The sequence below is a fragment of the Mauremys mutica genome, chromosome 8 (assembly GCF_020497125.1).
Source record: "Mauremys mutica isolate MM-2020 ecotype Southern chromosome 8, ASM2049712v1, whole genome shotgun sequence".
Classification (NCBI taxonomy): Eukaryota; Metazoa; Chordata; order Testudines; family Geoemydidae; genus Mauremys; species Mauremys mutica.
In genome coordinates this window covers 45,846,169-45,860,830 of record NC_059079.1, presented here as the reverse complement: position 1 = coordinate 45,860,830, position 14,662 = coordinate 45,846,169, and the positions used below count along the sequence as shown (strand labels likewise).

General features: G+C 41.8%; 1 protein-coding gene across 1 annotated transcript in view; it reads right to left on the bottom strand.

The window, feature by feature from the left end:
- The window catches only part of LOC123375826 (coagulation factor XIII B chain-like), an 83,735-nt gene extending 71,971 nt beyond the window's left edge, over window positions 1–11,764 (bottom strand). Inside the window, exons 1-4 of the mRNA XM_045027132.1 lie at window positions 11,631–11,764; window positions 9,531–9,710; window positions 8,078–8,279; window positions 3,680–3,859 (exon numbers count right to left, since the gene is read on the bottom strand). Coding sequence (XP_044883067.1) covers window positions 3,680–3,707 — 28 coding nt within the window. The 5' untranslated portion in view covers window positions 3,708–3,859; window positions 8,078–8,279; window positions 9,531–9,710; window positions 11,631–11,764. The remainder of the gene's footprint in view (window positions 1–3,679; window positions 3,860–8,077; window positions 8,280–9,530; window positions 9,711–11,630) is intronic.
- Window positions 11,765–14,662: the final 2,898 nt, after the last annotated feature.

Here is a 14,662-nt window from a genome sequence, read left to right as displayed (position 1 = left end):
AGGATATCAAGCATGCGGACAGGGTGATCCAGATATAGTGTACTTGGACTTTGTCAAATGCTTTCTGAAAGTTCCACACCAAAGGCTCTTAGGCAAAGTAAACAGTCATGGGATAAAAGAAAAGGTCCTTTCCTGGATCAGTAACTGGTTAAAACATAGGAAATAGGGTAGGAATAAATGGTCAGATTTCACTATGTAAAGAGGAAAATATCAGGGTCTCCCACTGTTCAATATATTCATAAATGATCTGGAAAATGGGTTAAATAGTGAGGCGACAAAGTTTGCAGATGATATTGAATGACTCAACATAATTAAGTCCAAAACTGACAGCAAAGAGTTACAAAGGGCTGTCACATAACTGGGTGACTGAGCAACAAAATGACAGATGAAATTCAAAGTTGAGAAGGGCATAGTAAAGCACACTGGAAAACATAATTCCAACTATTAATGGAAAATGATGGGTTCTAAACTAGCTGTTAACACTCAAGAAAGAGGTCTTGGAGTCACCGTAGATAGTTTTCTGAAAACATCTGCTCAATGTGCAGTGGCAATCAAAAAAGCTAACTGAATTATTGGAACCATTAGGAAAGAGATAGATAATAAGATAGAAAATATCATAATGCCACTGTATAAATCCATTATACCCCCACATCTTGAATACTGATACAGTTCTGGTTGCCCCATTTCAAAAATATATATTAGAATTGGAAAAGGTACAGAGAAGGGCAACAAAAATGATTAGGTGTATGGAACAGCTTTCACATGAGAAAAGATTAAAAGGATTGGGACTGTTCAGAAAAGAGTGACTGAGGGGGAAATATAATAGAGGTCTATAAAATCATGAATGGGGTAGAGAAAGTGAATAGATAAGTTTTATTTACCTCTTCCATAACACAAAAACTAGGGGTCACCCAATTAAATTAATAGGCAGTAAGTTTAAAACAAACATAAGGAAGTACTTCTTCACACAATGCACAGTCAACCCATGGAACTCGTTGATGGAGGACGTTGTGAAGGCCAAAAATATAAGAGGGCTTAAAAGAGAATTAGATAAGTTCATGGAGGATAAGTCCATCAATGACTATTACCCAAGATGGTCAGAGATGCAACCCCACTGGTGTTGGAACAATTTTTTATAGTTGGGTGCTGAAAGCCATTGAACAAAACTGTAAACCCTGTACATGATAGAAACCATTTAAGCTAGGGGGTGCTGCCACACCCTCAGCATCCCTAGTTCCAGCTACCCCATGCTCTGGGTGTCCCTACACCTCTGCCAGAAGCTGCCACAGGACAACAGGAAATGGATCACTTGGTAATTGCCCTGTTCTGTTCATTCCCTTTGAACTATCTGGCACTGGCCACTGTCAGAAGACAGGATATGGGGCTATATGGACCATTAGTCTGATGCAATATGGCCATGTTTATGTTCATTGGCGAATGTATCTGTTCCAAGCATCAAAAAACAGGTGTGTCTTTCCTGGGCCCAGCCAGATATTATGGACAGTTTATGCTAATTTTTGCCTCACTGAAAGCACTTCTCATAGACCTTATTGAAAACTCATCCACAAGACAGATTGGAGTCACCTCAGTGAGACCAGGTGTTTCAGGAAATGAAGAGAATTCTCGGCAATAAATGCTTTCTGCACAGCCCCGACTTCACACGGGAGTTTTTTACAGACCAATGCCTCACAGTTAGCCCTGGGTATGGTCCTTTCCCAACTATTCCAAGGCCACTAATATCCCATCCTCTTCATGAGTAGGAAGTCCCTAGACAGAGAGATGTGGTACTCTGCCCTCAAAAAGAAATACTTGCCCATCTGCAGGGCCACTAGGATGCTAGTACACTCCCTGTTGGGTACTGTGTTTATCTTGATCACTGATCGTATGGCTCTGCACTAGCTCCACATGATGAAATATCAATGTCACTTCTGAGCAGTAGAACACTGTCCAGGAAAGGAACAGCATAACACTGATTTCTGTTCTCTGACTGAGGAAGATGTAGGCATGATTGAGTGCACCAATGGGTCCAGTCAAAGAGGAGAGATATGTGGTCAGGTGTACTACCCCTTTCAGGAACAGTCTGGCGCTTACAGCACAGGCTGCTACAGGTTGCAGGCCCATTAGTCTTTAAGTCACTAGTCTGACGAGACTTTGTATGTCTGACTACAAGTTTTGTTTCTCTGACTCCAGGCTCAGAGATCTCAAGGGCCGTAAGAATAGGTTAAGCAGTTCCTCCCCAAGCTGACATTTAAGGAAAAGGGAGAATAAGCCAGCCTGCTTACTAGAACAATAAGGAAGCACTAGGAATTCTGCCAGAAGGGGTAAGTTTGGAGGGGGTTTTTTAAGGAGACACACATTTTTGTTAGTTTGGTTTTGGCCTCCTCCTCGAGGATCCTATACACACACACTCCTCCAGACTGGTGGAGGTGGGGGGAGGGATTGGGCTTCCTACAGTACAATACCTCCCTTGGCCAGTTTGCCTCCACACCTTTCCCAACACAGGCTAGTCACTAAATGCCATAATTTGGCTCAGGTAACATCGCCGGTTATTAAGGTTGCTGGAAAAAATTGTTTAAAAAATTGTTTTAAAAAAAAGTTAAAATAATTGTACAGTTGTTTTGTTAAGAAACTCAGGCACTTGGATGCTTTGGGGAAAGGACTTGCAACTTGACTGGGATGTCCACCTGGCATCAAGAATGTATCTTTTACTGTCCTCCAGAATATTCACTCAAATTTGGCCAAGTTATAAGTTTATGTAAGCCTCAGATTTTAAATGCCCAATACAGATCTGTTACAGTTTGACAGCTAAATTCTTTTCAGATCCTGTCCACATTGAGCATATTCTAGGGCTGCAGGGGCTGAACTGGACTTCCCTGAAATTGCTCTTCCTAGCTTCCAGGGGGCCACAATGGTTCTGGGCATCAAAACTGAAATAATTGAAACTCTCTCTCCTGCACTCTCATTCCCCACAGGGATGGTGCCCAGTCAGCCTGGAGAAGGAGAAGGAAATGGAATGACTGAAATGCAATGGAGTGAAGACCATCAGGGAGCAGAGCCAACCTGTAAGGAGGGATATAAGAAGAACCAGGAGAGGCTCAGGGTGGGGATAAGGAACAACAAGTATGGGTTGCAGGAAGAGCATTATTATTATTAATAATGTTTATTATTCCCACAAATATCTTTGGCTGTTCACAGAAGATAAAGAAATACTTAGTACCTGTCCCAAGAACTTTACAATCTAAATATTAGACATGACACAACAAGTGGGCGGTGACAAAGAGCATAGAGGGTCTGGATGAGGAAGGATGAGGGTCACAACAACATATCTTATAGTTACTCAGGTCAAGAATACACATTCTCATAAATTATCTGCTAGAATTGATACTATAACACTAGCTTATAGAAATCAAAGAATAGATTGGGACACTGCAAGTAGTAACTCCAGCACAAACAGGCAGAGCTAAAACTCCTTACTAATGCCCTGATCAGATATAACAATATATTAAAAACAAAAAAACAACAACTTAGCATTAAGATAAAGATACAGCACCACCTATTGGTGGAGGTTCTATCTATACTAATCATTACACTATTTTTGTATTTCTCTTAAGCAGAACATGATAGTAGTGTTTTTGCAGTTGTTTAGCCAGGAGCCCAAAAGAACAAAAATGCTGCTTACGGTTAAAGATACATCTTGGAGCAGGCATCCAGTTATTCTTTGTGCATGTAGCTTTTGCTTGCTGATTTTCAGGGATATATTCATGATCACACACATACGAAATGTCATCACCTTCTTTGTAGACTTTCTGCCATAGAATTAGGAATCTACCATTTGCCAACCAAATGGGAGAACACTTTTCTAAAGGAAAAAGGTTTAGTACAATTAGCAGTTGGACAGCAGGTGTTTAAACTGGAAGGAAAAAAAACTGAGATCCTTTGGCTTTCCACCGTCTGTCAAGCCTCCCATTCTATGCACCAGTATTCTACACTTCGGATCCCTCATTAAAACTCACCTCTTTCGCTCTCACTTCCTATACCATTCTGACCACCAATGTATGTAAGCCTACTGATCTTGTACTGGAACAGCTATCCTGTGCATTGTGTTGGCCTGAATTTGACTCTAAGCTCTTTGGGGAACAGATCTTGTCCTTGTTTGTGCTTTGTGAAAACCCATGCGGGCCCACAGCTCTATTTAATTCACAACACCACGCCAGGTTGTGGTGACCCCCACTTCTCTCTTCTAACTTTTCATGGGAAGTTTCTATTCCTATCTAATGAAGATTGTCCTTTAGTTTTTCAAAGTGTAGAATAGAAGTTTTCAAACATTAAGACTTCAAAAAATGAGCCCTTTACACATTGGGGGCTGCAGGGGTAAAATCTCATGATATTTCTGCCACTGCTAATGTAAAAATAGAATAATCTGCACATTAAAAATCCATACAGGGCCAATTAATGTACATTCCCCCTGCCTACTATAAGAGATTAGAATTTCAGTTTTGAAACTAAAAATTTAGGATTGTCTGTATCCCCACCAGCCAAGACACTCTGTGAATGATTAAGCACCCACTGTTTAATTTTTTTAATCACTGAAGCCATAAAGTTGTAATTGCTAATCTACAAGTAATTATCATTTTAAATACTATTGCACTGAAGAGCATTCCAAATTGCTAAGAGTGTGGGGAGCATAAGAACATAAGAACATAAGAAAGGCCGTACCGGGTCAGACCAAAGGTCCATCTAGCCCAGTATCTGTCTACCGACAGTGGCCAATGCCAGGTGCCCCTGAGGGAGTGAACCTAAAAGGCAACGATCAAGTGATCTCTCTCCTGCCATCCATCTCCATCCTCTGACGAACAGAGGCTAGGGACACCATTCTTACCCATCCTGGCTAATAGCCATTTATGGATTTAGCCACCATGAATTTATCCAGTCTCCTTTTAAACATTGTTATAGTCCTAGCCTTCACAACCTCCTCAGGTAAGGAGTTCCACAAGTTGACTGTGCGCTGCGTGAAGAAGAACTTCCTTTTATTTGTTTTAAACCTGCTGCATGAGGTGGGACGTTGAATTAGGGGAATCTGGCAGGCTAGGAAGAGGGAGAGGTTTTAATCTGAGAATGTGTACTTAGTGCAGCCCCCTGCTCCAGTGTGGAGATACATTTTGGTGGCTGGTGGTCCTCCTAAGGTCTCATAGAGGAAAGCAGGACCTGTCCTCCTGAAGAGACAGCATCCTCACAGGAGGTGGAGGGGGAAGAATAGATTTGGCATGGAAGTATCCATGGAGAGGGGCTGACTGGGCACTGGACTCAGGTCTAGAATTAGGCCTTATACTGGGGAATGCTGGGGTCTGCAGCTGAGGTGCAAAGATGCTGAAGGAGAACGAGAACTGATGATGATGCGGAGCCTGGCTGTGATGAGTGATGGGGGAAACAGCTGGAGACTCTGAGACGCCAGGGAGCTCCATGAAAAAATCTTCACAGCAGATGGAGAAAACTTGGGTGTAGGTTACAGATTTCTCCAACTGGAACTCAAAGCTTTCCACTTAAAGTGGATCTGGCTTTGTAAAAAGCTTTGTGCACTAATCTGGGAAATCTTAGATATTGGCTAAAGACTTTATGGAACAGCTGTGATGCTTTTAGGTCTCTCAGACTCCCCTGGTCTGTGCCCAACCTCTGAATTACTTTCCAGCCCAGAGCCAATTCTCTAGATACTAAGCGTGTTCCCTACACATACCAGTTCCCAGAATATGCTGAGGTATAGAGCTGGACAGGGAACAGTTTTCCTATTTCACTTTAAGACAAAACGTGAGTTGAATTTTTTCATAAAAAATATGAGAGACAGAGAGAGAGAGAGATGCTCACCCCAGAATATCCAAGAGCCAAGTGGTAGGGCACCTACATGGTAAGTGAGAACTAGGTCAAGTCCCTGCTTTGCCATTCTCCCACATCCCAGCTAAGTGACGTAATCACTGCCCTCATCACTGATTATAAGACACTGGTAACACTACTGGGTTCAAAGGTGATTCACTATACTCTTCTGGGATGGCTACACCTCATAACCAAAGAGCAAATTAGTCCTTACTATTCAGGAAACTGGAGTTATCCATGAATGATTGTTTGCTATGGGGGCTACGAGTAGTAATAGCAAAACATGAACAGCAAAAGATGCCAGTGGAATTACATGAGTAGCACCAAAGAGTAGTAAAAATGAAAGGAGTGGCCAGAAGTTATGTTAGGTGACTGGCTTTAGTTCAAGATATAGAAATGGAAAGTAACCTGTATAACTCCTGCAACAGCCATTGAAACATACCAGAAATGGTACTATGTCACCCATGGAAGGGGGCTATGAAGCCCTGTCAATGGCTGTACATTGACTTTGCAGAAAAATAAACAAATTTATTTAGTTGTGGTTGATGCTTATTCTCGGTGGTCAGAGTTGGTTCACCTGACAACAACCTCTTCTGTTTGCCATGTAGAGTTTACCTACAGGCCTCTTTTCAGATAATGGTCCATAATTTATTTCTGAAGATTTTCAGACATTTCTATGGCAAAATGTGTGGAAGCATATTAGGTGATGCTATCACCCAGCATCAAATGGATTGGCTGGTTATTTTGAGCAAATATGGAAACAAGCATTAGACAAAAATCATAGGGGATACGCTGCATTGCAAATTTCCTGTTCTCATATAGGTCTACCCCACAATCTGCCAGCTGAGTTTTTTAAGACATTAGTTAGATACTACATTTGATTTACTTAGACCAGACTTACTGAGAATACTCAGTGAAAAACAGCAAACAGTCAAAACCCCACAATGTAAACCTTTCAGGTTTTTCTGCATAGGACAGGCAGTGTTGGTACAAAATCACCAGGGAGGGATGAAGTGGGGAAAAGATGTGGTAAAGCAGATATTGGGACCAGTGACATGTTTGGTAGAGGTAAAAGGGGAGACAATGAAGAGGCACACTGATCAACAGTTACCAGATACAAGCTCAGGATGGTTATAGGACAGGGATCGGCAACCCATGCCAGTTTGTTTACCTGCCGTGTCCGCAGGTTCAGCCGATCGTGGATCCCACTGGACACGGTTCACCGCTCTAGGCCAATGGCAGCAGCGGGAAGCGGTGGCCAGCACATCCCTCGGCCCACACTGCTTCCCACAGCCCCCATTGGCCTGGAGTGGCGAACTGCAGCCAGTGAGCCACGATCGGCGGAACCTGCAGATGCAGCAGGTAAACAAACCATTCCAGCCTGCCAGGGTGCTTACCCTGGAGAGCTGCATGCCAAAGGTTGCCGATCCCTGTGCTAGAAGATAATGGCCAAAAGAGAAGGAGAATGAGCATGCTCCTGCTGAGCATGATCCATAAGGAATAGGACAAAGTTCAGGTGTCACTCACTTTTCCTGGCAGGTACCACTGGCCTCAGTGAAATCACAGACCTCCCATATGGTTACATTTATGAACATTTTCACTGTGTTTGTTTTAACTGAGGAATTCACAGGGCAGGAGTGTGCTGTTTTGAAAACTATATTAAAGTATACAAGCACCCTCTGATAAAGCTATTAAAGTGAGATCCATGTGGTCTTGATTAGTATTTTCCTGATCCTGTTTGCAGGCTGGGGGGCTCTGTAGGGAAACATGCAATATGGGTCTAGTAGCAGTCAGGCTGTAAAGAGGAAGCTTGTAGTAAGATGGGGTGAATTGTGCCTCCCTGCCTGGGGGACCAGCCTGCTTTCTCGATGTGTGTTCTTGGTTTTGTGTGTAAAAATTTTGGACATTAAGAAATAAAGTATTGTTATTATGCAACCTTCCCAAAAGGATATTTTGTGTGTTTATCTAACTTCTCTGTTTGTATGCCATGACTAACAAGGGGAAAATCCTATTAAAGATTTTTTCATATCCCTGGATTACAAGTCTTGACTGGGAGATGTAAAGGCCAGACTACCAAAGCATTGTTATACAGTCTCCCCACTCCCCCCAACCTGGTTCCTTCAAATGCCGCTGCTACTGATGCGCTACATATTTATTAGTGTTTCATGCTACAATAGTATTTTTAAGGAAAAGCAAATTTACATTTACTTACTAAGACATTTTGGTATCGGGTCCCAGCCATCTGCAGTACATCTGATTAGATTCCAGGTGCTCTCACTCTTAGATACATAACCATCAAGACATCTGTAGAAAATTGTCACCCCTAAACGTACTGGAAAATCTTTTTCTCTGTGGTTTTTGTAATAGCCAGTTAATCTGCCATTTTCTATATGTGGGTAGTCACAGAGTTTTCACTTTAAAAGAAAGTTTGGAACATATATATATATTACAAAGTACATGAAAGAAAAATTCACTGTTATATTCACTCATCAGTTCTCTCCTCAGTTTTAGTACTTTGCATTTGAATGTTACATTAAATGTAGTCATGAGTTCAGGACATACACAATATGATGATCTGGGTTATTTTACTTTTCACCTCCATAAGCTTTTCCTACCAAGTAGAATGGGACAGCTTTAGAAATTATTGCATAACAGCTTGTTATTCACAGACTCCAGGAAAGATTACCCTGTTCTGTGGAAACTCATTGGAAGATGTGGGAGGAGGGGAGAGCTCTGCAAGGTTCCACTCACAGTTCACTCAGATTGTTCAACTGGCACATGCATTACTGCTTTCACCTGGTGAGCAAGGGGTCCTCCCCCAGAACCCACATATTGTGAGGGATCTGTTTGTGGTACAGGGCCATCCACAAGTGGGCAAGATGGTACCTTGGAGGTGACTGATTTCCCTCCACACACAACAAGCTCCGTGTTTACCACAAAATTTGTAGTCCCATTATGAGAGGGTTAATTTATAATGACATTGGTGGACTTCCCCTCCTCCTGTTTTAGACAGCTCTCATTTATTGTTAAATATCATGGGCCAAATTCCTCAACTTTTACTTAGTCTCTACTCAACAAAACTCTCCCACTGCAGCCACTGGGATTTTACCTGAGGAAAGATTAAGTAAACGTTTAAGAAAAAACTTTAGCACAAGAAGAACCACCTGGAAAAAACTGTGACAGTTCAGAATAAATGAAGGTACCAAATCTGAGGGCACAAAACTAGGGCTATGGTATATATAAGTGACTCAGAGTCTAAATATGCCCCATAGAGTTTCTTATCATTCATATTATACTGGTATTGTGCCTGGCATGCTACCATTTTGATAGGTAAAATACAGAGATACAAATCTTCCCTGTAGGAGGTTGATCTTAACACTTTTGCCATGTCAATCATAGTGTATATGTTGCTCATACAGTTATTTAGGACTATGCTATCTGATATCATACCACGTTGTTTTCACAGGGTCTTTTTCCAAGAGATTTAAAGTAAACTTTGCAAAAGGGAAAAGCCCTGCAGGTATGAATCTTTCATTTCTGTTTACTGCAGAAATGAGGCCACCAGCTCCTTTTTATTTAAATATTTTTATACTGTCAACTGCACACATTATATAATCATGGATTTTGATAGTGTCTAAACACATTAAGACATAAAAGCAACTTACAGCTACATCTTGGAATAGGTAACCAGCCATTCTTTGTACATTCTGCTGTCTTTTCCCTGTTATCTGTGTCAAAGTGAAATCCACGATTGCAGTCTACTCTGATTACATCATCTTCTCTGAACACTCTCTTTTGGGGCTGGAAGGTTCCATTAGTCACTGCTGGAGGATCACAAGTAATTTCTATACAGAAATAAACAAACAAGTTGAAATGGAAACAGGACTTAAGGCCATAAATCCCCTTCAGTTTAAGATTCTTTATATCCATCTTTTTTTTTACCTCTCAACATTGCAATATACTAGCACTTTCTGCATCAAACTGTGAGATCCCTGAGCACATAATGAAGTCTGTAGCTCTTCTCCTGTCTCTGCTGCAAGGAGGATCTGCTTAAGGTAATTTTATTTTATTTTGCTGTGTGGGGAACAGGGAGCAGGTAGTTGTTGTTACAAGTATCATTCTGATTAAGGTGGGAAAGCTTTATCAAAAAGGCAAGTCTTGCAGTGTGACCTAAAACTGGACAGACATAATTTTTGTTATGTCATCTGGAAGTTCATCCCAGAGCTGGAGCTGGATCTCCTTCACCAAAAATGCCTTCTCTCTCTCTCTCTCTCTCTCTCTCTCACACACACACACACACACACACACACACACACACACACACACACACACACACACACACACACACACACACACTCTTGATTTGCATTGTCCCAAAGGAGTGAAAGTCTTGGCACATCATAAATGGAGATGTGAGTTCCAATGAAGGTGGGTCCTGAGCTATTAATGGCTTTGTGTTCATGATCAGAAGAACCCCTCCACAATACATAGATTCCGGAGAAAGAACTCTCCACCGCTCAGTGCAGGTGGAAGCTCTACTCTAGGATCGGCAACCTGCCAGGTCCACCCATAATTTACCCAGCCAATCTCATTAGGGCAAGGAGTAGAGCAGGGATCGACAACCTTTGGCACATGGCTTGCACCCTGGCAGGCTGGGCCGGTTTGTTTACCTGCCACGTCCGCAGGTTCGGCGATCGCGGCTCCCACTGGCTTCAGTTCGCACCTACATGGTAAGTGAGAGAACCAGGGCAAGTCCCAGGTTTGCCACTCCAGGCCAATGCGGGAGCCGCAACCGGCCGAACCTGTGGACATAGCAGGTAAACAAACTGGTGCGGCCCGCCAGGGTGCTTACCCTGGCGAGCCACATGCCAAAGGTTGCCGATCCCTGCTCTACTCCTTGCCCTAATGAGATTGGCTGGGTAAATTATGAGTGGACCTGGCAGGATTAACCCTGAGGTGAGAAATGCAGAACATAATCCTTAGTGTCCAGATGAGACAAGGATCCTACAAACAAGACTCCTTCACTACACAACACTGATTCCGCCCCAGAGCCACTCAATTTTAATAGCTAGCTTTCAAATAGACCCTACTTTCTCTTCACCACATACAAATAGCCCGTTAATACTCAGGAACTCCCCAGTCTCCTGGAAAGTCATCCCTCCAAGACATATTTTACTATATGCCAGCATGGAAATGGACAAGTCAGATCTGGTGTCAGAAATTAAAGTGCCCACTCATTCTATAGGGCTCATTGCACTATCGATAAGTATATGAAAGGCTCCTATCCCCATGGTACCTATATATCAGGCCCACATGCCAGAGCATTTTCTTCAATCCATATAATAGTGAACCTGGGAGTGATATGGAACAGTTTCTAAACAAACCAGAATACAATAAATATAATTACAACTCCCATAGCATGGCATGAATAAGAGGCATTTGAGTACATGAGTGAATTTCACCTGCTGGCCTGATTACAGCAGTACCACTTATAGAAATACTGGGAATGCTCACCTGCTTCTGCACTTTGAACTCTGCAGTGTTTTGGGGAATGCACTCAGCCCTGCTGTATCAGGCATAAATTATGTACATGGATAGTCTCTAGAGCTTCATAAAAATTAGACTGAATATCAAATGACGTGAGCTGAAGTGGTATATATGAGAGTTTGCTGTAACAGCACTTGACTATATCAGCATTGAGTATGTTTAATATAACCCCACACCAGAGTTAAGCTAAAGCGTTGTTGATTAATTTTGCATCTCACCTTGTCCCTTAGCACAGAAAGCCCAGAGAAGCTGAATGACGATACAGCTCAGCAAAGTCATCCTGGTGGTTGACAAAGTAAACCCAGCACTCATAATGTCTGACGTTGAGTTCTGCTCCTCTCTGGATTCTGTCCTCAGCAACTGCTTTTAAAGATTGATCTTGCTTTTTAACCCGTCCCTGTAGTTGTATCACCTCTCTTTCAACAGAAAGGTACTAGAGATAACATATGTAAACTCCACCGGGAATACAGTTCAAGGGTTTGTTTTTTTCCCAATATTCTATTTCAGTACATGAAATTTCTCTTCACACAGCGTGATCTGGGAAATACTTGTACTAAGTACTAAGCTATCTACTACTGGGAGTTCAGAAAAATTTCTCATGTGTAAATATCAGATAAATTAGGATTGCTTAAGCTACATTTTTGGTCTTCAGAAATTTTCACTATGCATTCCCCATGTTGGTTTTCATTTCTATTACTACATTCTTTATTCTGTTTTCCAAAATGGGCAATTAATTGTTCAACACAAATTTTCATACTACAATCTGCTAACCTAAGAGTTCATGTAGAGTTTCTGTGGATCTGAAGGGACCTGTTGTTTTGAAATGCTGGGAAGGGAGTTCATGATTTATTCATATGTTTAAAGAGGGGTTCCTGGCTACAGGAAGTTTGAGAACAACGTGCACAAGAAGCATTTGTTGGAATATTCAGAACTTCCTATGGGGGAAAATAAATCAGTTTTATAAACCACCTTTTTTCTTTCATCAGAAAGAAGAAGCACACCATGCACTATGGACAACTATTAAACTGATTTTCCATCATGTCTGAATATTTCATTTGGCGCATGCATTTCAAAAAAATGTATCCAGTTGAAAGACTTTAGTTGCTGAAGTTGATCCAAACTAAACATTTTGTTTGAAATTACAGCGTTGTCAACTTTTCTGATTTGCCAACATTTTTCAAAATTTTTGACTTGACTTGAATGGTTTTTCTTTCTTTATTCCAGAATTTTGGAAGTGCCAGCAAACCAAACAAATCAGTTGTTCACCCTGCTCCAATTCTACCATGTCGGACTATTTCATCTGACACATGCATTTCCAAACAAAAAAACAATCTGACTCAATGAAAGAATTGGGTCTTCAATATTAAAGATCTTGTACAAACTCCCACTTACCTACAAACAGAAAGAAGAGCAGTGAAGCACACAGCATCATGAACAGGTGTAGTATAAAAGACAAACACATTGGCTAATTAGACCAACGCCTCTTCCACAAGACTACAAGGGGATTTTTCAGGGAGGGCATTCACTCAGGACTAGCTGTCATGCACTCTCTGGCAAAAAGACAACCATGTACCAAAATGAGCCTGTGCATTGTACTGTCAGGCCAAAAACCACTCACTCCACAGAAATTAAATAAATAGCTAATATTTTTATGAATGCATTTCCAGAACCAAGTGCAGAATATAAGCTGAGTACAGTGAGAGTTCAGGTAAGTGAGTTGTGTGTGGATCCCCTCTTTCATTTGTTTTGAGCCAGTGCACGCAGAACTGTTATAAGCACCCGTGATTTTAAAAAGCAGAGTCTGGGAAATCCTTTTATGAAATTACCCAAAATTTGCACTACTTGCTCTAGTCCTACACTTGAAATATTACAGCATTTTTTCAAGGCAAACTCCTTGCCATATGATTTTACAGAACTTTAAAATATTGTCTGTAAACTGAAACTCTGCTGCAAGCGTAGGTAGGAGCCGCCCTACAAACAATGTTCAGAAAGCTGCAGATGTTCTGTTTTACTAAACAGCCAAAATCAGCAGTTGGTCGGAACAGTTGGTTAACTGGTCTGTTCATTCCCTCTGGGGCACCTGGCATTGGCCATTGTCAGAAAACAGGATACTGGGCTAGATGGACCTTTGGTCTGACCCAGGATGGTCATTCTTCTGTTCTTGATAGTTACCCTGAATGTCACAAACACCTTCACTTCTTCTCTATGAAATTTTGCAGGATCTCCTGACCCCAGAATAAAGTTCCTGTCTCTCTTGCTGTATGACGGACCCCTTCTCTTGCACATACTTCAGTTTTTGATTAACAAGTTGCTGGGACCCTCTCTCTCTGAAGGTGGCAGGATATTCTGGATGTATTTGTATGGCCCCCTTTTCCCTCCTCAAAGTTAGCAGGATGAGGGTGCAGCAGGACTGGCAGATGCAGTAGACAGAACCATGAGGGGATATCTACACTAGAGTTTTTACCTCAAATTAATCGATTACCAATTAATTCAAGCTAGTCATCATTTTATAAACACTAGTTTGGACTCTCCTCAAACATTTGTCCCAGAATACAAACATTTGTCCCAGAAACAATCAGCCCTAGGCTGATCCCTCTAGTAAATGACAAACATTTGGGAACTGCTCACATCACCCTTTACACTCACATTAAATCCCTTGAGTTAACCATCAGTCAATTAAATGGAGGTAAAAAAACTCTAATGAAGCCAAGCCCCAAGACACTGCATTTCACCACTGGAAGCGGGCATTGTGCAAGCGTGAGTGTTTATCAAACATTGATCAGAAGTTCATTGGTCAAACAGACACTTTGAATTCTGGCGTGAAGCAGCACTGAATGTGGTAAATCATGTTTTGAAGGAATTCCCCCTTGTACGGCAAAGGCTAAGGAAAGAAAAAATGGTCATCATGGAGTAACTTATCCTGGTGTTTTGAGTGGAGTCAGGAGTCAGGATAGGGCCAACCAACTACCACCTACAAATGTTACTGCTGTCCACAGTGTTTCCGATGGACACCTCTGCACAATATCTAAGGATCAAGCCTGGTCCATCAGAAACATGAATATGCTCTGAATTCTCATATCACCTCCCCATCCCGCAAAGTTCAAGAGTCTTTGAATTCATGGGTTTGATTTGAGTCCATCTCTACTAAAGAACCAACCTGTAGGGAAGAGCAGAGAAGCAGTTCCTCTTACCCAAACACTGTGGTACAGGTGACCAGGTTTTCCCACTGTTTGTGATCCATTCAGGTCCT